General features: G+C 50.2%; 1 protein-coding gene and 1 pseudogene across 4 annotated transcripts in view; one reads left to right on the plus strand and one right to left on the minus strand.

The window, feature by feature from the left end:
- CSMD2 (CUB and Sushi multiple domains 2) overlaps positions 1-26,000 on the plus strand; it is a 592,849-nt gene that overhangs the window by 278,304 nt on the left and 288,545 nt on the right. For 3 of the 4 annotated variants that reach the window (XM_070594988.1, XM_070594992.1, XM_070595012.1), the window contains exons 7-9: positions 12,127-12,204; positions 17,400-17,487; positions 18,181-18,305. In XM_070594988.1, coding sequence (XP_070451089.1) covers positions 12,127-12,204; positions 17,400-17,487; positions 18,181-18,305 — 291 coding nt within the window. The remainder of the gene's footprint in view (positions 1-12,126; positions 12,205-17,399; positions 17,488-18,180; positions 18,306-26,000) is intronic. The other variant, XM_070595001.1, reaches the window with a different exon arrangement.
- On the minus strand, positions 5,698-8,858 carry LOC139078908 (60 kDa heat shock protein, mitochondrial pseudogene; annotated as a pseudogene).

Genomic DNA, 26,000 nt, shown 5'->3' on the forward strand with positions numbered 1-26,000 from the left:
CACTGCATGCCCCAGAGGTGGCGCGGGCAGAGTGGAGCCCTCCACCACCACCACCGCAAGGCCCCTGGGGTGGGGCTTTCGGGCTGGAAAGTGGGATAAAAGCAACACTGGAAGCAGAAACTTGACCTTTAAAATCTGAATCTTTTATGGACGGCCTCATTTCGTTAGCCCTGTAGCAAGACACATTTGAAATATTTAAGAAATAAACAGGAAACCAACCTGGTCTGACTGGCTTCCCAGAGCCTCGCTCCGAGAGCCTTCCTGGGGAGATTTTCCTCCGCAGAGGTTGGGCCTCTGTGGGAGCGAAGGGTCTGTCTGGATCTTTCTGTTGGGTTTTCTGAGACAGAAAAGCTGAGATGAAGGCAATCATTTCATCTGATTAAACAGGTGCCGGGTGTTTCGAATAGTTGAAGTTACCGAGGGCCTGTTTGTCAGGGTCACAGGTTAAGGTTTGAGGCCAGAGAGTGGGCAACGAGAACCCAGACCAGGCAGCTTCTAGAAGGTCGAGAGCACACAGGGACTGCACCCCTACTGTGTGCCAGGCCCGTACTAGGCTCTGTGCGCGCATTACCCCACAGCGCAGCGGCAAATGCGTTTTTAATTTCCGTTTTTCAACTGAGGAAGCTGAGGCTCCGAGAGGTGGTGTAACCAGCCCAGCACACACAGATCACACAGCCTGAGAGAGGTGAAGCTTGAATTCATTCACGGGCCTGTGTGCGTTTCCTGCAGAATCCCAGAGGCTTCTCACAGGGGCTTGACGTGGCTCGCCTTCCCTATTTGACTGGGAACTTTTAAACTTTGTTTTGTTAATCTCACCCCACCGTCAAAAAATACATTTTCCATCCCAGCCCAGTACACACATATATCTGTAGGACTAAAAGCAAAATGTCACCAAGTGCTATTTACTCTTACTATGTGCGATGCACCCTGAAAATTTCTTTTCCTACTTTTGATGTTAGATGCAACCCCTAAATTAATTTCACAAGGCTGTAGCAGGGAACAGCCCACAATCGGAAAAGCTGTTTTAGTTATGAATTTCTCGAAGCAGGCCCTATCTTACTGTCTCTCGGTCTCCCTCCACACAGCCCCAGAACGCGGTGTGCACGTTTGTGTGTGCCGGTGTTCAAGGGAGGCTGTCTGGGTTTCAAACACTTGGCATCTACTCCTTCTTTCTGTCCTGACAGCAGCTGTGTGAAGTGGGTGCTGCTATTAGCCCCATTTTACATGAGGAACGACAGTGCAAAGAGCATACGTAGCCGGCTCATGTGTCATCCACAGTGTGTCGGAGCCAGGTGTCAATCTGGACCCGCACATTTATAGACAGTGGTACGTGCTGACTGTGGTCATAAGTGACTCCCCCTCGGGACCTTCGTTTTCTAGTGTTTTCCAGACTGAGGGCACATGGTGCCAGGGTCTACAATATCAGTTAGAAACTCAGTTGGTAACTCTGTAAAGCAGGATTTCTCAACCTCAGCACTGTTGGCATTGTGGCCTGGATAATTCCCTGCTGCGGGGGCCTGTCCTGTGCATGGCAGGATCTTTGGCAGCGTCCATGTCCTCTCCCCTCTAGATGCCAGTAGCACCTTCCACACACGTAGTCAGGACATCCAAAAGTCTCCAGATATTACCAAATATGCCCTGTGTGAAAAATCACCCCCAACTGAGAACCATTGCTCTAAAGGACTGAAAATTTTGGAATCACCAAAGACCAGTCTGAGTTTTGCTGTGTGCAAATTCAATCCAAAGAGCGGGAGAGAGAGGATTCAGCCAGGCAGCCAGCAGAAGACAGAAGCCACACTGCTGGCTTTAGCTGAGGAGATGTGAGTGAAGGGACCCATGGAGGGTGGGATTAAAGAGCCCGTAGGGGTGATGAGACCCCCAGGGCTAACCAGCAGGGAGGCCTTTACCACTGGGGGAGGAGCCAAGGGAGGGAGGAGCAGGAGCTGGAGCCATTGAAGAGGGACTGCTCCTCAGAACTGAGGAGCCAGAGCACTGCCAACCCCCCTTGCAGGAGGAGGGCCCGGGAGTCAGGAACCAGTGTAGGAGGAGGGGCCCAGGACTCAGTAGCCAGTGCAGGAGGAGGGCTCAGGCGTCAGGAACCAGATCTCTGCAGTCTCCCTCCCTCATATGTGCTGTGCCTCCCATGGGCCACCCTAACAGGACACTGGGAACAAGGGAATAGGGTCCCTGCTCTGCGCCCTGGGAGGCCGACTGGCTTTGCCGACAAGCTGCCTTTTCTCCGGCCGTGGGCAGAGGTCAGCCTCTGGGGGCACAGAGTGAGGCACAGAAGTTTGAAGTGTGGCTTTGGGGTAGCATCAGCACAGGATCGCTTCCCCCACGCTCAGCTTTACAGCACTACGGTCTCAAGTGACTTACGGCCCTTTAGAGCTAATAATACCTGCTCCTAATTGTCTCGATGGATGTTTTGTCCCAGGGAAACAAAAATAACTAAATAAATAAGCTTCAGCACAGCACGCTCCTTTCTCATCTCGGTCCCATCAGAATTTAGGGGGGGGGGTTCGTCCCAGACACCATTCTCGCTAGTGCCACACGGGATCAGGCGATCTGAGTTCTCAGCTGGCTGCTGGAAGGTGGGGCAACTGTATTTAATCTAAAAAACATGTTCTGTTTGACGCTGTGATGGCATAGAAAGATGAACACGACTCGGCCCACCTCTGCTCTCAAGGAGAACAGGTTGAAGAGAGGAACGGACATAAATCTGTAACTTCTAGATGGCATGAGAGTTATAAGTGAGGGCTGGCGAAGGCTTCTAGGACTAGAGATAAAGGAGCAATTAGTTTTGCTGGAGGCACTTAAGGAAAGCTAAAAAAAAAAAAAAGTGGCAGTGACTTCAACATGGGTCTCAAAATGCCAGCCAGACAATAGGAAGAAGCGTGCTGGGTAGAGGAAAGGAAGAAGACAGGACTACTAAGTCTTAGGAGCCCCAGTTCCTTCTGTGTCCAGGGCTCGGGCGGCGGACTGCAGCTGCCAGTGCTCGGTCTGTTTTGGTGTGGTCCTTGGGCTCAGAACAGGCTCAACATTTTTATACAGTTGAAGAAAAAAATCCAAAGAAGAATATTTCATTACGCATGAAAATTGTATGAAATTCAAATGTCAGTGTCCATAAATAAAGGTTTGTTGGAACGCAGCTACGCTCACTCGTTTACAAATTGTCTGTGGCTGCTTTAGCGCTACCAGGGCTGAACTGAGCAGTTTACAACGAGACAGATAACCAACAGCCTAATCTATTTCCTCCCAGGCCTTTTACAGAAACGCTTGCCAACCTAAAGCCAAGTCTGCAAGCTGATGCAAGGGTGAGCAAGGAGGGGCTGCGGGTCCTGAGGCCGGGGCGTGAGGTAGGGGTCACGTTAGGAAAAGCTGCATTGAAGGTGGGTCTGATCCCACGGGTGATGAAAAGTGATCTGAAGTTTTTAACAAGAGGGGAGATGTGATCCCATTTGTGTTTTAGAAATGTCTTTGCTCTAGAATGAAAATGGGGGGACAGATAAGAGTCTTTGAGAGTTAGGAGATGACGAGCTCCAGAGTTTAGGCAGAAGCAGTGGCGGTGGAAGAGAGACGGAGCAGAAGAGACCTTTGCCTGGTAAACCACGCTGGACACATGACTAGTTAGATCTGGGAGTGAGACGGGATGGGAGGAAGCAAATGAAGGAGGCAGGGCTGCATCTTAGATTTCTAGCTGGAGTAAGCGGGTAAAAACGATGATATTATTATTCAAGATGGTCTTGAGCAGAGGCAGATGGGGATGGATCTTGCTTGGGACACATTGACTCTGGGGTGGCATTGCGCTATCAGGGGTCGGGGAACTGTCTTGTAGGCAGCTGGCTATTCCGTCGGTCTGTTGCTTAGGGAAGAAGTGTCTTGGCTCGAGAGAGAGATATGAAAGGTTCAAGGCAAAGTAGAGGCTAAGGCCACCCATCCCCTCTTAGGACAGGATGCATGAAAGGAGGGGGCCAAACGAGTGGTTTTCAAAGTGGGTTCCTTGGAGGCCAATGGGTTCTCCCAGCAGCTGCTCTGATAAGGGCTGGGTGGGTGGGACTCAGGCCTCCACCCCGACTTCAACCAGAGCAGTTTCTCTTTGATCTGTTTTGTGTAGCAGGCATTTACCTAGGAGTGTGAAAATGATAGGTTCCTGTACCTCAAGGGCTTGGCAACCACAGGACTTGAGGTTCCTTAAGGTTCCTCCCAGTTCTGGAAGACCACTGAGGTTGTGCCATCCATCCCTCTGCCCCCGGGAGAGGAAGACTGCCAGTCCTTCTCGGAGTGTTCATTGCTTGTTTGGTTTTTTTCAAGCCTGCAAGAAACGAACGAGAAGAGCCTTTCTTAAATGTCCCCAGGGGCCCATGATGACAACCGGCGAGGAGCTTCCCTGGCAGAGAGGACAGCGCTCCTCACTACTGCCCTCCTTGTCTGCAGGGAGGGAAAAATGTTAACCCCACAGGGCTACTGGAAATGAAAGAAAATTCCAGTAAAATATCTGGCACATGACAGGGGCTCAGCAAATGGAACCTTGAAGCCACCAACCACCTTGACTCCTGGTTAGATGGGGAAACTCAGGTACAGTCAGAGCAAGCTGGTGGCTCCGGCTCCTCCTCAGGCGTGTTCCCTTTGCCTGCCACTCTGACCTCATGATCATCATCTAGTGCCGTCCCTCCCTTCAGCCCAGTCCTAGCCTGGCCCTGCTGTCCGTCCAGCTGCCTCTCTTGTCAAGTCAACCCTGGTGACTGGGAAATGGAAGATATTCCACAGTGCTTTCCAGAAGTCCTGTGCTGACTCTCAACTGTCTGCAGAATAAACTTTTCCATTTGAAAACAATTTGCATTTACCAAGATGCTCGAGGCTTTTTATAGTAACAAGCTGAAGCTTCTGTTTTCCATGGGAACATGTCGTGTTGTTGCTTGCGACTGAGCCGCAGGTCTCACACCAGAGGGCAAGAGCCTCAGGCATCCTGTGGCCCAAGCGCTGACTCCAGTGTCCTATCGTTTCCAGGTTCCGGGCCTCAGCACAAATTGTAGGGTTGTTGCTACCGGGCTCAGGAGCCCAGAGCCAGGTGCCCACAAAGCCAAGCTTCTGAGTTCAATCAAGAGTGAGTCTGAACTGAAAAGTGAGCATGGACACAAAATACGGCCCCCCTCACCTCACCAGCTTTCAAGTGTAATCCATTCCTTTTGTCAGGAAACGAATTCAATGCACATAGCCTTCTAACAGTTGGTCATTCATCCCCTTGGTCATCAAACTGTCGTGCAGAACCTTCTATGTGCCTGGATCTGTGTCAGTCACAGGATGAAGACGTAGGAGCTCATGGGGCAAAGAGCTAGAAGGACAGACATGATGTTGCAGTGTCATAAGGGTTTCAGCAGAGTCCGAATGAAGCCTTGAGATGACGATGACTTCTCCCAGAGATGTAGAGACAGCCACAGACAGGAGGTAACCGTGAGTGAGACCTTGACCAACAAGAGGTAGCCAAGCAGAGAAGAGGAAAAAGAATGTTCCAGGGAGAGACCGGCATTACAAAGGCAACTGAAACCATAACTGATGGCCCTTAGTGACTCCCTTAGACATCTTTCTTCCAGTTGTTTTCTCTAGCTGATTTCTCGGAAGTTGTACATGAAGAACACCACATGGTCCATTCATAATAGCAAAGCACTATTCTAGGAACTAGAGCATGCTGCCTCCCATCTACCATGCCGGGGCTCTTCTCTCCTTAGGAATTCCAGTAGCTATGAATTTTGCTGTGGTTAACCGAGAAGCCACACCAGAAGTATCCAACAGTGCACTTGTTAAACCTAAGTTGGTCGATGACTCCCTCTTCCGCCATATTCAAAAAATCACCCAGCATGTTGCATAACCAGCTTCTAAGGAAATTTGCATACATTTCTCAATTGTCAGTCATCCTTCAACACCTGCATTCTTAGCAATGGTCATTGCCAGAATTTTGAGTGTTCTTTTAATTATTTTTATACCAATTTTTGGCTCTTTGTTAGCTGGAGCAGTGATTCCAAACCTAAAATGCACCAGAGCAAAGCACCCGGATGGTGTCTTTTTCAGGAGCAGCTCTTGTAGCATTCGGTGCGTCTGTGACTATTTCTTTTCATTCTCTTCCACATCACTTGCCCCAGCAATCTTCAGCACGGCTACTCCATCTGAAATTTCACCAGATGTTCATTCAGTTTTTCTTTTTCACAGTCACTAGTGGTAACATTCTAACTGCTCAATGATCTTTTGAATATGTTTCTCAATTTGCATCTTGCCACCTTCTCCTTGCAAGAATGTGGCATCATCTCTGGTCACAACAACCTCTGCAACTTTTCCTAAGTCATGAAGCGAAACATCTTAAAGATTTAGATTCCAGCTCTCTGTTCCAAACACCTCACCAGCAGTAGCAACAACTTTGTTGGTTCTTTCCGTGACACCAAAGCCTGGGGCTTAGACTGCTATAAACTGAAAGCCCACTTTTATCCTATTCAAAACGAGTGTACTGAGCGCATCTTCAGCAATTGTCACCAAAGCCTGTCACTGAGCATGGACAATTTCAAGAGTTGGTACAATGAACAGGACACTGGAAATTATAAGTGTTCTGCAATTCCCATTTCTGAACTTCTGGTATATAATTCAAGAAGGGAACTATGTAATCTTAGTCGAATCCTGTGCCTTCCATTCCTAATTCATCATTCAGTGTTTTTCTGTGCTGTGTTGTGAGGACACCCTTGGAACCTTTATGATGATGTCAGAAAGGATGTTGCTGATTTCTCTGTCTCCAATTTGCAGAAATTGTGGCAAATTGAGCAATCTCTTCAGGGGTTATCACAGGTTTAGGTTGCTTCCTGAGTTCAGCGGTTACGGTATCAACATGCAACGTCACACCTTTCCTGATTTCCACTGGATTAACACCTTTGCTAATCTTCTCGAAGCCTCCGTGGCCATCGAACATGCCAGCGCAGCAGCAGTGGTGGTGCTCCAGCCTCCTCCTTTGTGCTGGCATAGTCTCGATCAAGTCTGGTGTGATAGTTTCATGTTTATCCTTTAAGTCAATTGACCTGGCAACAGACACCTCATCTTTGGGTACTTTGAGGCTTCCCCAGCTCTGCTCCATAATCACTATTCTTCTCCATAGTCAGGGCTTCAGCATCTGCTAGAAGGGCTGTACCTTGAAACATCAGGTCTTAGGCATCTGCACCGAATTTTACATCTTTGGCATAAATCTGAGTGAGCTGAGGAGCCAGGGTGCTAGATGCAGCTTTGTCTAGCAAAGGACTGTGAGTAATGAAAGCATTTCTGCAGGGCTGGTGGCCAGGCAGCCAGGCGGGCCCTCAGTGACAAGGGAGGGGCAGAGTGTAGGATGCACACCCAACAAGTTGTCAAAGAGGAGATCAGCTTTCAGTTTTTAAAAGATCACCCTCTGCAGCATTTTTTAAGATGGGCTAGAGAGAGTGAATCAGTGAACAAAATCCAAGCCCAAAGGGATGAGTGGCTTAGAACATTGAAAGAACGATACACATTGGAAAATTTCTCGAAGGTTGAATGAACTGGATTTGTTGAAGGAGTGGGTGTAGGGGGAGATGAAGAGATGGTCCAGCCAGCAGGGCAGCCAAGTGGTGGGAAAGGGGAGTGATCGAGGTTAGGGCAGGGGTTCACCCTGCTGGAGGGAAGTCTGAACCCACTGGGATGAGAAGAAGCTGCAGGTTCCATCCACTTCATGATCCCCAGAGCCTTGAAAACAGGCTAGGCCTCCCTCTCCTCTCCTCCACGAACAGGTCCTTGTCTCCTGCTAGCTCAGCCCAATAACTCAAGCTACAGACTAGAGAGGCATTTGTATTGCCAGATTCTTCCAGCTAAATGTGTACCATGTGTCCCGCTAACCTTTACAACAGCGGGGAAATGTCTTGTAATTAACCAGAATATAAAGGATGAATGGAGCAGCCTGGCAGTCTCCTGTAGTCATTATCATTCGGAGGAGATGAATGTACCTAGTAAGATTTCCATCAGCCAGTTAAAGCCAGCAGTCTTCTCTTGGGAGTCCTGACTTTGTTTCACATACATGCAAAAGCATGTGTAAGTGTGAATTATATTTCGTGAGTGAGTATTTGTAGCCATGTGCACACAAGGGCACAAACATGTACTTGTGGGTATACTTGTTGTAGACAGGAATGTGTATGTACACATGCATATGTGCATCAGGGGGTGTGCATCCTAGTGAAGCTGGAACCATGGGACCAGCCTCAGGCTCCATTTTATCTCCATTGCATGAATCGTTACAGAATCCTCTTTTTAGAGACCAATGCTTCAGTGTAATATCATTGGCCCTCTGCTAGTGGGTGCTCCAGAAATGAATGAATGTACACACAACATGAGCAGATACCTTCTAGAAATTCTCTAGGTCCTTGTTGTTTTCTCCTTCATTTTTGATTGGGTCCAAAAGTAGGGCACTGTGGTGATTTGGAGGGAGAAGTGCCCGTGTTCCCTGACTGTTCACACGCTGGTCTGCACTGGTCTGTCACACTAGTTCTTCAATGAGCTCATGTTGTGTTGTGGCTGATTTCCCGTAGTGTTCCATATTCCATGATCACACGCCACCCATTTGGTCAGACTGTTTAAAAGACAAATTAGCAATGTATAATTCATGATCTGACCACTTCCCTGGGATTTTTCAAAAACTGAGGCCTCAGCATATGGAGGTGGACCTTGATGATGCTAACCTCCCTGTTGATGTGGGTCTTGCTGAGAGCTTACCCCTCAGCCAAGGACATTTTCCTGACCCATTCATCAGCTCCTGTGAGGGTGTGGGCCCACTGTAGGCTCCACCTTCCGAGATCCTGGGCCTGGGTCAGCTGGGCATACATCTTTTTATGCGTATTGTCAGTAGGAGGAACCTCTGCTCATAGAGCTGTGGCCCACCCCTGTTCCCCAGGCTAACGTGTGGTGCCCACAGACAACATGGCTGACACTACCTCTCGGACCAGCCCAGATGAGTAAACAGTCACAAAGTTTATATGGAAATGAAGGATCCCCCTGTAGCTTTTCAGGTTCCTTTTTGTCAGCTCTTCTTATCACTTAACAAACTCCATCCCGTGATAAGTAGCAGGAAGCAAAAGAGAAAGAACAGAAGTCGGTTCCTGCTTGGGAGGCATGATGACATCATCCACTACTCAAAGTGGCCCAATGAATATGACGCACTGATCTGTCCAGTTTGATGGTCCTTCTTGGGAGCGGGGCGCTAAGGAGAGAGGACGGACCCAGAAATTGGAAGGATTCTTTCTGGGGCCTCAAGAGGGGAGAGGAGCAGGAGCCTCTTTCTTAAAGCAATTGAGAAGAGAGAGAAAGAGGGCTCCCTCTTAGCCATCCCCTCACATCCAGCTGCATCTCATGGTCCCCCTTCAGCGACTACAAGGAAAAGCCAAGCAGCATTTGCCCTGGGAAGGCACCCGTGGCGCACTGGCCCCTTCCCTCATGCCCCTTCCTCCATGGACACGACAACCTGAAACAGTGGATTGGGACCACTCTGACTCACCTCCTCCTTCTTGGCCAGGTGACCTGAGCCATCTCCACAGACTTCAGTTCGAATGGGCCACCCTGGGTCACCCTCTCCCCAGCCGTACTCCAGTGCTGGTGCCTCAGGGAGAAGAGCTTGAACTGGTCTTACGGTGCCGGGACCGCTCCTGTTCTCTTAGGGATGGTCGAATCAGAGGCATTTTTCCCTGCCACTCTGTATTATCTAGGCTTGAATAATGCATGTTTCCCTGCTAATCCCTCTGTTTGATAATGGGTCCACGTTAGTGTTCATTGGAAATTTTCCTGCTGGATACACATGGAGAGTAATGCACATTTTTAAGAAGGGTTTGAACGTACGTTGGGAAGCCGTGACTCTGTGGTGGTAGCTGAATTTTATCAGGCATTCAGCTTAGACAGCAGCTTGCCGGGAGACAAGCCCTGGGGAGCTTTTTGATGTAGGCAGAGGGGTGGTTGGCGGGGACACTGGGAGATGGCCCTCTTGCGCGCCTGATCACCGTGGGCTTTAGTTTGGGGACTGGCATGTTACCTCCAGTGCAGAGCGAGCACCTGAGTTTTCAGGACCTGAGCTGGGGAGGGGGGCAGATGCTGGAGATGGTTCAAGGTGCCTCTGGGGTTGCTTTGGGGGCAGATCACAAGAGAAGATGCTGAGGTCAGCCAAGCACACAGCTGCTTCCTGGCTGTGAGACCTACCGCAAATCACTTAAACCACTACGAACCCCGATTTTATTATCTATCAAGTAGGTGGAATAATGACTGGTCAGGCTCATTGAACGTAAAAAGGACCAAATGAAATGATTATTGAGGGCCCACTACGTACCAGGTGTTTTCTGGGCCCTGGGGATATAGCATGAAGAAAACAGACCAGATCCCTGCCTTCATGGAGCTGACATTGCAATGCAGGTGACAAAAATCACCAAGTAAAGGATAGTGTGTATTAGATGGTTCGGGAGATCCGGCCAGGAAGGGAGCAGGGAGAGCTGGGGTTGGAGGTAGCGTTTTAGATGGAGGGATCAGAGAGGGCCTCCGTGAGGAAGGGTGTTTGCACAAACGCTTCGAGGAGAAAAGGGGTGAGTCATGAAGATATCTGGGGAGGGGCTTCTAGGTAACTGGCAGGCTGGAGCAGGAGCATGCCTGGCATGTTGGAGGAACATCAGGGAGGCCTGTGTGGCTGGGGAAGAGGGATGGAGGTCAGAGAGGGCCGGAGAGGTCATGGGGAGGGCAGATTGGTCTGTGCAGGCCATTTAAAGACTTCACTTTTACTCTAGGAGAGATGGGCTGCCCCTGAAGAGTTGGAACAGAGATGTAATATGGTCTGACGTTTTAAAAGGATCCCCCTGGCTCTTGTGTTGAGAACAGACTACGTGGGGGCAAGGGTGGAAGAGTGGCAGTAGGGGGAGAAGGGGAGAAGTGTAGGAGACTTGGACCAGGGTGATAGACGTGGACCTTGTATTTGGGATATGTTGGGAAGGATTTGCTGATGGATCGTGTGTGGGTGTGAGAGAAAGAGAAGAGTCAAGGATGCTGATGAAAGTGAAGAACTTGTGAGGCCCTTAGCCCAAGGCCTGGCACAGAGAAAGTGCCTAGTCACAGTTGTTGCTACCATTGCTGGGTACCGTTCTGAGTGGGGCTGAGTCACCCAGCAGGGGCCAACTGGAAGATGGCACAGGAGCCTGAGACTGGACAGATCCACCAAACCATGTAGCCAGAGACGGGATGAAGCCCTTGGAGACCAGCAGAATGCTTTGGGGAGCTAGGGTAGTCAGACACAAAGGAGGATGATGGATTCAGAGGAATGGCCTTTGGAATTGTAGAGTTTTGGCTCTGGTGCCCTTTGTGTGCTATTTGGCAAAGTCCTAATGAGCTGTGGACTGGACTTCATTATGGGATCAAAACCCAATTCAATCCATCAGGCCACCATCTGAGCCAGGCACCATCCCCGAGCGACTTCCAGGACTCAGCTTCCCCTGCCCGCAATAGGTCTGCTGGTGTAGGGCTGGGCTTGGCTCAGCTGATTGGCTCTGCTCCACGTGTTCCTCACCCACCGGGACAGCCACGTCTTCTCCCAGGGATGGCGGAGATGCGAGAGGGCAAGCCCAATCTGGCAGGCACTTTTCAACCCTTTGGATGTGGCAAGGCCTCCAAAATTTCAACGGTCAAATTCAAGTCAGAGGATGAGGAAATATAATCGACTTCTTTAATGGGAAGAGCTACGAAGTCACAGTACAAAGGGCATGGAGCAGGGAGGGTGAAAATTTGGGGCCACAATCCTGGTTGGGGCTGGTTCACAAATTGGGCGGGGCTGGATCTGCAGGGGACCAGAGCTGCAGAGGTGGGCTGCAGGGCTTCACGTGTGGGTGCTCACTAAAAGACCACCTCGTCTATCTCCTGCGGAGGACTGGCCTTGAGAGCAGCTCTTTCTCCATGTCTGAGACTCTGTGGCACTTGAACACTGCCCTTGATATATCCTTTCCCAGAGGGGCTTCTAGCTTTGACCCACCATGGAATGTCTCAAGCCAAGAGAGGGGATCGTTCTAGAGGGACCCCCTCCCCAGTCATAGACAACAACTTAAACCATTTTCCCTCTTACCTTCTCTCTAGTCAAGAAGCAAATTGAGTTGAAGTCTCGAGGTGTGAAGCTGATGCCCAGCAAAGATAACAGCCAGAAGACATCTGTGTGTAAGTGTCTGCCCGCCCACCTGCCTGCTGGGCATCTTGCTCGAGGTCAGCCTTGCGGTGCTGTAACCACGGGGAAGCCACATGATGCTGGAGTGATTTCCCTTCAATCCTGCTTCCCTCCATCCTGGGTTCTGTGCGTGGACACTCTGACCTAGTGGCCAGTGAGCAGCTCCAGGGCCTGTCCTCGACTCCTCCTCCTCCTCTTCCTCCTCCCATTTCCCTCCTTTCTCCCTCACTTCCCATTCTAACTACAGTCCAGGGAGTCATTACTGCTACATTTCTCTCTTTATTTTTCCTTTTGGATCACTTCCACCTGCTAAGACAGTCCTTTTTCTGGCTCCTCGTCTAGGAGTCAGTAACTTCCAGTTGGGATCTTGGAGGCTGTAGGGCCCCAACTCCAGCTCCCAAGGCACGATTGGGAAGGAGAGAGAGGGAAATGCCTAGTCACCTCTACCAGGGTCCCTGGACCTGGCTGGACAAAGAGCAGACGAGAGGGGAGGGGTCCTGGCTCTCAAGCCGATGGGGCGGTGCTGGGGGCTCTCTGCTTGGGTGCAGGGAAGGTTAACGTCTATGGGAATGTGTTCTGCTGTTGGTGTTTAAAAGATTAAAAGGGGGACATCCAATGCTGGGAAAGGGGCTGGGGTGTCACCCCAGAAACACCTGACTAGAGCGTGTGCTAAGGGCTTTTGGGCTAGAGCACAGGAAGGTTCTGGGCCACCCCAGAAGGCTGAACTCGAAAGCAGAGAGACTCTGCTGAGAACCCCTCCATTTCCATCCTGGTGGTGAGGGTGGGGAGCCTTCTTTGGGCCCCCAGGTGTCCGGCCTGCTGGTTTACCTTCTCTTCCTCTTGCTCACATCCTCTCCCTCTCTCTCCACTTTCCCCTCCCTCCCCCTTCCTCACCCTCTCTGCTTTCCCCTCTTTCTCTCTCTGCTTCTCTCCTCCTTCCTGACCCTCTCCTTTCGTCTCACCTCCACGGGCTGTCTTCTCCCGACGTGCTAGAAGAACTTGCTGAGACGTGGAGAGCAGCCGTTGGTGGCTCCGGAGCTCTGTGCTGCGTGCAGGAGGCAGGGCTGGGGGACAGGCGGTTAGATTCTGAGGCCCCAGAGCCTGGGTGTGGGATTTTCTCCCATCTTTCAAGTCCTCCCATTGCAGACAGGGCACCACTCCCCATCTCTGGGGACCATCACCTCTGGTCATCCTGCCCCTGGGGGCCTGGACGGCAGAGAGCAGCCGGGAGGTCCTGCTTCTGTGCTTGGCTAGGGGACCAGAGGAAGGAGCAACGAGCAAGGAGGGCTGAGGGTTGGGCCAAGGGTCCTCAGAGAAGGCTCGAGCCGTGGCCCTGGCCCACACGGGCTCTTTCTGTCTCTAGCCATGGGAGACCAGGTGAACCAAAGCAGGCACAATTTATTTCAGAGTTTGCCCTGGAAACACAGGCAGACTTTAAGGAAATGGCTCAGATCTGAGACAGCAAGTTTTAATCCCAATGTGTCGTCAGGTAACTGTGTTGCCCAGGCACTAATGTCTCAGGTTTCATGTCTGTAGAATGGGGATGCAAACCTGCCCCTCCCTTCCTCCCAGGGTGCTCTTGGATCTAAGATGGTCCTTCTCGACCTAGGATTTCAGGAGGTGCATGAACTCGATCAAAAATGACGTGGGATGTTGTGGGTGCATTTTTGGTGGGAGAGGGTCCGTGGTTTTTATTAGCTACTCAGAGATGCCCAAAACTCCTTCAGAAAGATGAAGAAACCCTATTCTAACAAAATAATGCAGAAACTCTTTGTAAAAATTCTGTGTACATCTCTCTACCGCAAAGTACTGGTCTCCATTCTGGGATTTCCTGGGAGAGGGATGGGTATGGAGGCAGGGAGCCAAATGTCTTCAAGTGTCCGGGCCCTTTGTGTTCTGCCCAAATTCCCTGTGGATGGGTGTCCTGAACTTCAGGGGAAGCGTGGACCTCGCTCACATCTCCTGGACCTACTTACTGCCTTCACCAGGCAGTCTGTGGGTACCATGGACCCCCAGGCATCGGTCCTTACCACCCACGTATCTGTGCCTCCCTTCACTTTGGGTGGAAGGCATTACCTCTCTGAGCATGTTGTAGCTTCTTCCTCACCACAGGGGCCCTCGCGGGGCCTGATAAGGTCACCTTCCCTTTTCTTCCTTCCCTCTGTAGCCAATAGCAAATTAATGCTACCAACACAAGAGGCTGGTTTTGAGTAGGCGGGGGAGGCTGGAATTAAGGAAAGAGAGAAGACAAGCCTCTTGCCTCCATAATTCAGACAGGAAACTGCTGACTGGGATTTAAGTGTGCTTGTTTCTGCGGGAGCCTTGAAGGTCCCCATGGGACCGCCGTCGCCTGCTCGGTCCTCCCAGGAAGAGAGGGCACTGGTGGGGTGTGAGCCACTCACTGGTGAGCTGATGACTTCCTGGAGGGTGCCAGAGCTTATTTCCAGCCGGCTGATTAAAGGGGAGGCAGTGGGGTTTGCTCCGTATGTCAGGGGCTGTGGTTTTGTTGGGTGGGCTTTGCCATGGTCTCGCCTCTCTGGTCCAGCCACATCCTCATCGTTCAGCCTCCTGCTCTGGCTTCTTACTGGGCAGCATCAGTACTGAATGAGAGGGCAGGAGATGGAGGCAAGAAACTGCTGTGCGTTCTGAACGTGCTACAAGGTGGCTGTGTGGTTCCCACATGGTGGTCAGCAGGGACTTTGGGATGGGTGTGGTCGGTGGGCAGGGTTGAGACGGCAGGGCCTAACCAAGGTGGGTGCCTAGCTGAGAAGTCCTCAGTAGGGAATCACTGTAAGGCTGGCTTACCACCAGATGAACCGGCAAGTGCAGCTCTGGACTGACATCCTCATCTTCTTAGAACAGAGCCTCCTCTCTGCCTCCTATCTCCCTGGGAACGCTGGAAGCCCCAGTTATCTCCTTACTTCCCATTGCTTGCAAAACGCTGAGGCTCTGGGAGGCAGGGCCTTGCCCTGCTTTTGGAGACAGCCCTTGCATCTTGTTATCCCAGCCTGAAGAGTCGCGGACTGGCAGGAAGGGTGATGCTGCTAAGTTTAGGAGGTGAAAGTTTTTGAAGGAGAGGTTCAGCAAGGGAGGGGCTTGGAGTAGAGAACAATTGTCCAGTGGGAGCAACTGGCTTTAACCTGGGAGTGTGGAATGTTGGAGAAAAGGAGGCTACCGAGGAGGCCTTATGCTCCTCGCCAACACCCAAGAGGATACCTGGAGTCTGGGTTGAGCGTGTAGTCTGTCCAGGCCCCCAGGTTCCCTTGGCCAGCCACACCCTGGGGTCCCTGAAGACCTAAACAGGCTCTACACCAGGTTCCTAGCTGTACAAATGAGCTTCAGACTCAAGGAGCCTAAAACGGGCCACCCCACTGCCCTGCCTCAGTCAGCTCCCCGGCACCCACACAGGCCACGCAGCCCCCTGCTCCCTCTCCCCAGGCCCTGGTCTCCCATAAGCCCTGGTGTTCTTTCTTTGCCACATCTATCCCCACTACCTCCTGTCCATCCCCACTGCCGGGCTCTTGTTGTCCTTTACCTGAATGTTCACAAAACTTCCTAGCTCGTGTCACAGTAACCGGCCCTCCCCTGAGCAATCCAGATCTTACCCTGCCCTTCTCAGCTCAGGACCTTCAGTGACTCCTCACCACCTTCAGGATCAGACTCGAACCCCTTAGAAGTCTAACCTCACCTTAAACCTCACCTTCCACTCTTCCGCGTCACTCATCACCCTCCCTCCTTCCGGCACACTGGACAACTCCTGGTTCCGATTCCAAGTTTCCACCTCGCTCCTCGTGCCCTTCTGTGTGCCTGAAATGCCATTCCTCTGTTGCCATGTGTGTAAATCCTGCTATCTCAGAAGGTCTGTTGTTAAAGGCACCTCTCCAGGCAGCCGTTCATACTTCTCTCGGCGATATGAGACAGGTCCTCCCTCTGAATTGCTCTGTAGCTGCATCTTTCGTCACCTCCCCTTTGTGGTTCCCCAGTTTGTTTCTATGGTTCGTGTCTTCACTCAGTTGGGAACTCTTTGAGGACAGTGGTCATATCTGACATTTGCCATTGGCATCTCCCATGGTATTCAAAATAGGGTCTTGCATACAGTAGGTGTTCACTTAATGCTGCTTGTGTACCATGTGCAAGAATGAGTGAGTGGGTGAGTGAGTGATGGAGCACATTGCTCATATTGTAGGACGTCAAGTGGGGGGGAGGGAAATGGGCCAACTCAGGGAATGTGCTCTGGACTCCTCGTCATCCCTCGTCCAGAGGCTGCTGTTGGGATCGTGGGATTGGTGAGGCCTTGAATGGAACTCCTCTCACCAGGCTGTCTGCCCGGCCCCAGCTCCTGGTCCTTCCCAAAGCCAGGAATCCAGAGGTGTGAGGGCGTTCCGGCCTCAGGAGTATGAGCATCTCAAGAGCAATGAACTGGCAGGGGTCAGAGGATTTCCACCCTCTCCCTGGGGACTGGAGAAAACTAACTGTGTGTGTATCCGCCGCCCCCCGACCAAGCTCCTCCTTTAGCGGAGACGACTGTACACGTGGTTTTTTTAAACAGGACTCTTGGTGTTCACAAATGTGAGAGCGTCACACCACCTGCCAGAAACACCACAGGTGCCATCTCTGCTCGGTGGCATTAGGAGGGGGGGCTCTGGTTACTAAGAGGTTTCTCAGCAGAAGCATCCATGTTTGACCTGAAGTCCCTGCTTTGGACTTCGGACTGCAGCTTTCTCCTACATTCTTTACCGTTTCTAATCACGCATCCACCTTTTATTTAACTTTCTTTGAGTCATCTCTCCATTTGGGACTGAGGTGGGGGGCTCATCTCATCTAGAGTCGCCATGAGCAGATCAGAAGCGTGAGGTGGGGAGGTCACCGGGGGCTGTGGTCTGTCCACTCTGGCGGCTGGTGCGGGATAAGGGAACGGGGTGGTTGCTGGTTTGGGGTGCCAGCCTCCGAGCCCACATGCTCTTGATGAATTTCGCTTGGACTTTTCTCGCAGAGGAATTTGTCAAAAGCAGCTCCCCACCTTACACACTCGGGACGCCTAAGCCCCACAGTCTCCAGCAGCCTTACACAGCCCCAAGGGAGCAGGGCCTGCTGTGTCTCTGCGCCCACCTCCCACCCCGAGACACTGCCCAGGCTGGTGCCTTCCTGTGATGATCCATCTCTGTATGTGCTGTTTTTTGCTTTGTAGTAACTCAGGTTGGTGTGTCCCAAGGGCATAATATGTGTCCAGACCCTGGCATACCTGAAAGGGGCAAAAGACTGGGCTCGGACTTCAGGTAAGACCCGCATGGGAACGTGTGATTGCAGGGAGGGTGGGATGGCCTGGCTGGGGGCAGACAAGGGCTGGCCTTCCTGGAGGGAGCCTGGGGAGAAGGGTATAGACACAGGAACACTTCCCAGAGAAGAGCTGTGAACTTTGGCGTTCTTTCCTGGTTCCATCCTGGGAACAGGGCCTGTGCCTAAAGCGGGAGGGAGGGGCTGTAGACTGCCAATGTCACCTTCAAACCCATACCTAGGATACAAAGGATTGGCATCATCAGTAATGACGTGCCAGCAGGCAGCTCTCACATGCAATAATCTAGGAGACCCTAGGGCCCTGAGATGTGCATTTTGCAAAGTTTCTGACTATCAAGACATCTTCCCAGAATCCTCCACTTTCGGTAGAGTCTATGGGTATCATCCACCCACTCTTAGCTGCCCTAATTGATGCTTATCTCAGAGGATTGCTGTTTTGCTCACAAAGTCACCTTTTAACTCAATCCTAAAACCATTAAATGGTCCAGAAACAGAAGATGAAGAGCAGATGTTCCTTCCAATGGAGATTTTAAGTGATAAAACAGTGGAGCAGAGATGCAGGGCCAGAGGAGAAATAAAGTTCCGTGTGGTGCTTCTTTGTGGAACCAGGAAGGATGTGGGGAGGGGCCTGGCGGGCCCAGGGATTGAGCTCACACACACTCCTTGTCTCCCAGGTTGGGATCCAGTGTCCAGTTCACCTGCAACGAAGGCTACGACCTACAAGGGTCGAAGAGGATCACCTGTATGAAAGTGAGCGACATGTTTGCGGCCTGGAGCGACCACAGGCCAGTCTGCCGAGGTGAGGGCACCCCAGGAAAGGGAGGCTGGCCAGAAAGCTGGGCCGGGTGCGGAGGACAGAGCCCAGCTCCTGGTGCCTGAGGTCCAGGGCCTCATTCAGACTGGCTCACCTCACTCTCGCTGCTCCCCAGGCTTCAGATTCTGCGTTCATTTACTAATTAACTTCACATGTTTATTTAGCCCTTCTCTGCATCCAGGCCTATTGTAGGATCGGGAGATTGAGAGGTGGGGAAGAGAGACATGGCTCCTCCCTGCATGGACCTTACAGTCTAATGAGGGAGCCATGTATGAGCAGATTGCTAGCACATTACACAGAGACATCACAACTACACCTAGATAGAAAGAGAAGTCACCCTGTATAATGTCACCTTGAATCCCTCCATTATAAAACATACGCATCTCGAGCCCTCTAACTCAGTGCCCTTGTTTCTTTCCACATACTTGGCAATAAACAGACCTGTCACTTCTGGAAGAATGCTCTTAGCCGTGCAGAAGTAATGTGGACCATGATCTGAAAGGTTTCTCTGTGAGATTCTTCTAACCCCACACCTGGGCATCTTGTTCTTAAGGGCCCTGCCCCCCACATTCCCAGCTATCACATGGACCAAGGCTGGGCTGGCCGAGCCCACATCTCCCGAATAATCTTAACCTATCAGACCCGAGTGTATTCCTTTGTTGAGACAGGACAGGAGCTGCTTCTATGGTAGAGAAGCCCCTGGCCTTGTCCCCCAGGGCACCGTTAGACAGCATTTCATTTCCTACACTCTGCGCATCTCTCTTCTTCCATTTTTTGTGCACATGAGCAGGACTCAGAGCTCATGGTACAAGAGTACGCTATCATGTGGAGTTTGTAAACAAAGCCATTAGTTGCTCTTTTGAGTGCCCTTTTGGAAGAGAAGGTATGTTGCCCACTATAAAGTTACATTCTGGATGCTTCTTGTTTATGAAGGACATTCTTTGCCTCCATCTGGGTGTATGCATCAAGATGAAATTCATGCAGAGTAAGATGGGTCCAGGATAAAGAACTTAGATCTTTGCCACACTGAGGAAGGGACAAGTTGAAGCCTGAGACCCTGTCCCTTTTTTTAACATGTTGATAAGTAATCTGGAAGAGGGTCATACAACTATCTCTCAAACAAGCTGTAGATTTTTTCATTCTCACTCAGCTTTGAGGTGGCCATCATCCACAAGTAATAATGTACTTTGTGTCCCACTGATTTTAGCTGAATTATTTCAAAGATTCTGCTTAGCTAGGATTTCTTAAAAAATCAAACAGAATTCTTGAGTATAACTCTCAGCTTTGCCACTGGCAGATTATGGGTGACTTGGCAAATCACCTATTTCCTTGGGCTTATTTTCTTCCCTGTAAATGTAGCTAATGGTACCTACTCCACCCATCCTTTGTATGTGAAGGTCAAATGTAGTTGTGGACGTGGAAACACTTTATGAATGGGGGAGTGCCAGACAAGAGAACAAATACCTGGTGTGAGAACGCAGGCTCACAGGACAAGGACTTCTCTCTTGTTCGCTGCCTAGAACAGGGCCTCACGCATGTTGGGTGCTCAGTAACCTGTGTTGAATGAATGAATGAATGAATAATGGAAGAGCACAACACTTCATCTCCAGGGAGCCAAGACACCAGCTCTGTAGAGAGGGATAGAATTGTCAAGTATGAGGACCGAGGGACCCTTTGCCAATCTGTCATTTCAAAATTCCTTTTGAGGAGCAAGAATGACAACGTCTTTAGGTGACAGTGGGATCTGATCGCCCCTCAAGACCTTTCATAGCAGGAAGGCTGTTCTCTTAGTAATGGTGGTCATTTGCTTGAATCTGCCCAGGGTGCGGAAGGGCTGGCATTCTGGAAGAAAGTTCACTGTCAGCGATATGCTCATCTTTTCCTCCAGACATGTTGTGTGCCCCATTCAAGTCCCTCCGGGGGTTCTGACCCACTGGCTCTGAATTCTCTGCCACACTGTCCTGAAGCATTGGGCTAAGCTTTTTCACATCCATTCTCATTCTGTGTTCTGCCACCGCGAAGTGGGGGAAACTCATGGAGAACGGAGCCCAGCAGAATTGGGTTCAAATCCAGCCATCACCCCTTTTTAGCTGGGGGTCCTTGGGCCGGTCTCTTCCTCTCTTTGAATCTCTTTTCTTCCGCTCAAAGCCAATGGTTACAGAACGTTGCATTACTCCCCGGTACTCCTGCGAGGACTGGATGAGGGAGTGGACAGGAAAGGCTCATGTACCTCATCCCAGCATGTCTGTGAAGCTTGTGTGCACACGTGTTTGGTTTAAACTGTTGGGATATCGCGTCCCAAGCCGCAGAGCACCCCTCAGCCTTGGCGGCCCCCGATTCTTTCAGAAGTCTGTTTCCTCACTGTCTGGTCCAATTGTGTTGCAAGCGCATGGTTTGGGAAGCACACAGACTTTGATCTAGATCTCAGCTCTGCCACCCATTAGCTCGCTGGCCCTGGGCAGGTTCCGTCATCGTTTTCGGCCACAGGGCCCTCGTGTGGGAACTGGGAAAACAAAACGTCCCATGCTAGCGACTGCGAAATTTAAACGAGGCATTTTGTAGATAGTGACCAGCACTGACGATGGTGGAGAGGGGACTGTGGTGCCGGGTCACCTTCCTGTCCCTCTCACCCTCCTTCTTCCTCTCCTGTGGGTCGTTATGAGGGAGGAAGAGAGATGGCACAGGTTCCTGGGTTCGAACTTGGATGGTCTGTCCCGGCTTCCCTGAAGGCCTGGGGCTGAGTGATAGTAAAGTCAAGGGTCCTTTCATTTTGGTGGCTTTGGAAGTTTTTCTTTTAAAATGTCTTATTTTTAATTAACCGGAGTTACTATTCTAATTGTGATTTTTTTTTTTTTGGAGAGGTTAAGTGAACCCCACTTTAAGAATAAAAAGGGACAAAACTCTAAATTCCAGGATAGTTCCATTAATAAGCAGGTTACCAAAAGATCACATTCTAAAAAGGATTCACCACCCTACACAGTGGTATTATTTTTCCTCTAATGCATTTAAAATATGATTTGATTTTAAATATTCATTTTCCACACAATTAATTCTACTAAAACATGGGGCCTAGCAAATAATAGGTTCTCGACAAATGTTTGAGGACGATCTAAATGAATCAGTGATTGAAATGAATGAACAGTACGAGACTGTCTTCATTTTGAATTTGAAATTAGGTATTCATAGGCCTTTCTTTTCTCTGCCTCCCAACAGAAGAAATAAGCATCTCATTGGACTCCTAGAAAATTTTGATGATCCAAAGGAGATGGAGGCCAACATGAAACACTCTTGTATGAATTTTGTTCCGCCCCACATAGAGGCAGGATAGTACAATATGGGGCTGGTTAGACTTTTTTACATATGGAGCCCAATTTTTTAAAATAGGCTTTTGCAGAAGCCCAATAAATAAAAGAGATGCACGTGGAGCTTCTCTCCATGAAGTAGGGGCAGAGAATTGGAGTTGCCCCTCATCCCTAATCTCAGCAGCCCCTGAGCCACCTCTGAGGAACCCCTGAGGCTCCAGGGAACACTGTCTGTAAACCAGTGATAACGGGAAGAGAACCAAATTGACAGCCAGGAGACTTGGTTTCCTGCGACCACAAATTGGGGTTGACAGAGGATGGGGACTGAGTACCAGCCCAGATGAGATACTTACAGTTACTGAGTCGCAGAGGAGATAATCAATAGAAAACAACAATGCATTATTTTTTTCCTTTGTGGAGAAACCCACTATTTGCTCTATACACACACATACACGCATTTCTATCTCTGTTCAGAATGGAAGCCTTTTTGATGGGTAGAAAACCAGATTCGGGACTCAGAGACCTAAGTCCAAGTTCCAGCTCTGCTGTTAACATACCATATGGCACAGGGCAAACTACTGAAATGCTCTGAAGCTTCTCCCTCGTTCTCAGAAAATGGGAGCGAAATGTGGGAAATACGGCACAAACCAGCTGAAGTAAAGGCCGTGAAACTTGCGGGGGGCTGTCTTCCTTCTTGGTGGCCTTCACTGGATCAGCTTCCTGGGCCTACCCCTTAAACACGAATGTTGTCCAGAGTCCTGTTTTCATCCCCTCCTCTACTCTCCACTCCCCCCTCCCCTCCCTTCCCTCTGCTCCCCATCCTGCTTCCACTCCCTTCCTCCGCCCTCCTCTCCTCTCCCCTGTTGTTATCGTCCCTGGGTGACACACTGGCTGTGCCAGAATACATTGCTCCCTGAGTCCTTATATATATATATATGTACTGATGATAAAGCTCCCACTTATTAAGCTATTTAGACTTGTAGAAAGCATTGCAGTAGGCATTTTTCATAATTTCCTTATGAGCAAAGTGGTAATATCCATATTTTATATTTAGCTCCAGCTTAGAGTGGTCAGCCAACTTGCCCAAAGGCACAAAGCTAATGGGTTGAGCTGGGCTTTAAATCCTGACTCCGAAGGCTCTGTCCTACTTGGAAATTGCACCTGGACGTCTTTCAGAGTCAATACACGGGATGGAACCACATAGAACAACTCCCCTACCTCATTTTTGATAACTTTTTATTTTGATTTAATTGTAAACTCACAGAAAATTTGCAGGAAATGTGCAAAGAACTATATACTCTTTGCGCACACTTAAACAAGTACTTTTAAGGAGTTAATGGACAAGAAGGAAGCTGAGAAAGGTCAGTCAGAGAGATAGGAGAAGAACCAAGAGGCATCATAGAAGCCAATGAATGTGAGTTTCACAAAGAGGGAAGGGTCAGTAAGGTCGTTTGCTCCAAAGAGTTCAAGTACAGCAAAGACCAGAAGGCAACCCCTGGGGTTCATGGCTCAACTGAGTGGCGGATGTTTGAAGTTGCCCCTGTAAGGGATTGTCAAGGAAACTGAGCGAAGACAAGGAACAGGACCAATTTGGGCTGAAGCTTCACTTAAGATGGCAAGCCATGACTCTGTGGTGGCACCACAGTTCTCTTGGCAGCCCCCCGGCACCCAGCATTCCGAGTAGAGACGGAAGATGGTGGCATTAATCAAAGGCAGATATGAGGGTGTTGAGAGAGCTGTTGGTGGGGGTCTTGAGATCCAGATTACATAGTGATAGAAGAAGGGTCCAGAGGGATCAATGGATGGAGAGAAATGACAAGCTAGAGGGCTGGAGGGGCCTATGATTTAGGACAGCAGGGGCATCGAGACCAAAGTTTCTCTGCTGGGTGCACAAGTGGCAGAGGAAGGAATGGGATGATGGAGTCTGAGATCTCACAGATGGACTCTCTTGGGTCCCAGAACAGCAGGTCCTGGGTGTGGCCATGGACGTGGTTGACCTTGGGCAGGAGCACCAGCTCTCATGACGAGCGGCTGGCCTCTAAAAGGTGAAGGAGCCATCCCTCTGTTGGAAACAAAGGGAAGAAGAAGACGGAGCAGAAGCAGACAGCATTGCAGATTTGGACAGAAGAGAGTGCGCCTGCCAGATGTCCTCTGTTTCATCCACAAAGACTGAAGCAAGGTCATCAGCTGAGAGTAAGGGGAGGTGAGAGGAAGCGCAGAAGGTCCAAGGGCCGTTTAGAGGCATGAGAGGGTCTTTGAGCAGAGCAGGAGAGCAGCTTAAGAGAGCTGCACGGCAGGGTCACTGGGCAGTATCTAGGACTTCTTTTGAGGTGGATAATCATGTGGTTTTCCTCCAGTGAAGCTCGACTGTATGGGGCAAGTCAAGAGAATGTAGGTGGAGAGGTTCGTCCACAATTTGCGTCTTCCAAACAACTGATTAAAGGAAAAGGGAGCAAGGGATTTGGGTGAATTTGTAAGAAAATGGTGATAATGGTGGACCGTGGGATCTAAGTTGGGTAAGGATAGAAGAGACGACAGGGAGCTGACAGGTAGAGAGAAAATGTTGGTGTCGGCGGAGTGAGATCCGGATGAAAGTCAAAGAAGCGTTCCTCCAGGAGTTCAGCAAATGTTTGTGGAACAAAATACTGGAGGATGAGAGAGAGCTCTCCGCTACAGAGGGCTGCAGAGGAAGCAGTGGGCTGGGGAGGGGAGACAGGCATCAGTCAAGGCAGGAGCTGGAACAGGAGGTTCTGGAAGATGCTGCAGCTACAAATCAAGGTTTATTTGCCTTCGAATTGGTGGTGGGGAGAAGGTTCCAGAAGACTGTGGGAAGGATGAGGAGGGAGCTCAGTAGTAGGAGACGCAAGAGAAGGCAGCATGGGACAGGGTGGGAGTAAGATTCGGGGAGGAGATAGAGGACCACAGGCACTTGCATCTGCAGCAGCTCCCTGTTTGCTGCCAAGTTGTCTCGGTGCCAGAATTGGCTGTGGGTCCAGATGTGTCTCCCTAAGTTAGGGTCCCCTGGAATACTGACCCTGTTACGTGGTGCAGTGATGTCCAGACGAGGAGTGGGAGTGGCTGCAGAGCTTAGGCATGGAAGGTCCCAGAGAAGTCTCCTGAAAGTTACCCAGCAGACCACTCGAAGGGAAAAGGCAAATAGAAAAAGATAAACATGTGTTTGTTCATTTATTCAGATGTTGTCTGAACATCTACCATTTTGCCAGCCCGTGTGCATTGCGGCAATGAGCTATCCATCTGTTGGCCGGATCCCAGGGGCTGGCTGCTCAGCGGGAAGTCTGCCTGTCCTCAGACTCCCTGACCTTACCCAGACAGCAGAGGGAAAAAGTAGCTGATGCTCCATTCGGAACCTATTTTAAGGTGTTCCATGCTAACTCTCTGCAGATTGTAATACTTTAATTAAACCTAAGTCCTTAAAGTGGTAAAGCCTTTTTGACCTGTTCTCTCTAATTACCTTCAGCATGCTTCAACAGACTGCAAAAATCATCTAATTTTTGGAAACAAGTACAGGATAAATTGAATCTGAAGCTAAGGGCTTTTGGCAGCCAAAACCTGACTTTCCAGAAGAGGTGTAGAGATCCGTAAGGATTCCCCCCAGGGCTGGGGGTCTGAATCCACAGGTCCTCTCTGAGGCGTGAGCTGGGGTCATGGTTTCGGTTTTGAGAATTTTATCCTAATTTGTTTAGTAATGTTGTCAGTCTCCAGTGTGGTCACAGGAAATAAATCCTATGTAAGGAAACTTCAGGAAAGGTAGAAAAAAGATCTTTGGCCTTGAGAGAAATCTTGGGCACAGTGAAGTGGAATGAACACGGCATCCGGGGTCTGACAGTCCCGGCTCCCCTTTGTGGAAGATTGACAGTGTCCCAGGTCCTAGGGGAGCCTTCATGTGCATTATCTCATACAGTTTCATCCTCTCCACGCCTCGAGGAGGTGATGTCACTAGTCCCATTTGACAGATGAGGAAGTAGAATCAGAGAGGTTTTCTAACTTCCCCAGGCTTAAACAACCAGCAAGTGGGTTTAAAACCCTAAGCTGGTAAACCCCTCAACCTGCACTCTCCTCACCGTGGTGTGCTGCCTTCAGGCCCGGTTGTATCAAGTGTAACCTGTGAATCTAAGTGTTTCTCAGTGCAGAATTACAGGAGCTGTCAGAGGCACAGGAGGGGAATGTGGGAGAGGGTTCCTCCTGGGCTTTGTTCAAACTTGATTCAACAGACATTTGAGCTCAAGATGAGGGAGAAGATGCTTCAGGTGCAGGTCTGGGGTGAGCCACCAGAAGGAACTTCCTCCCTGGAGGTGGTGAGCTAGTAGGGAAGAAGGAACCCTTCTGACCCAGCGGCCTCTTGCAAATAACCTTGCAA

Source organism: Equus przewalskii, chromosome 2, assembly GCF_037783145.1.
Source record: "Equus przewalskii isolate Varuska chromosome 2, EquPr2, whole genome shotgun sequence".
NCBI classification, from domain to species: domain Eukaryota; kingdom Metazoa; phylum Chordata; class Mammalia; order Perissodactyla; family Equidae; genus Equus; species Equus przewalskii.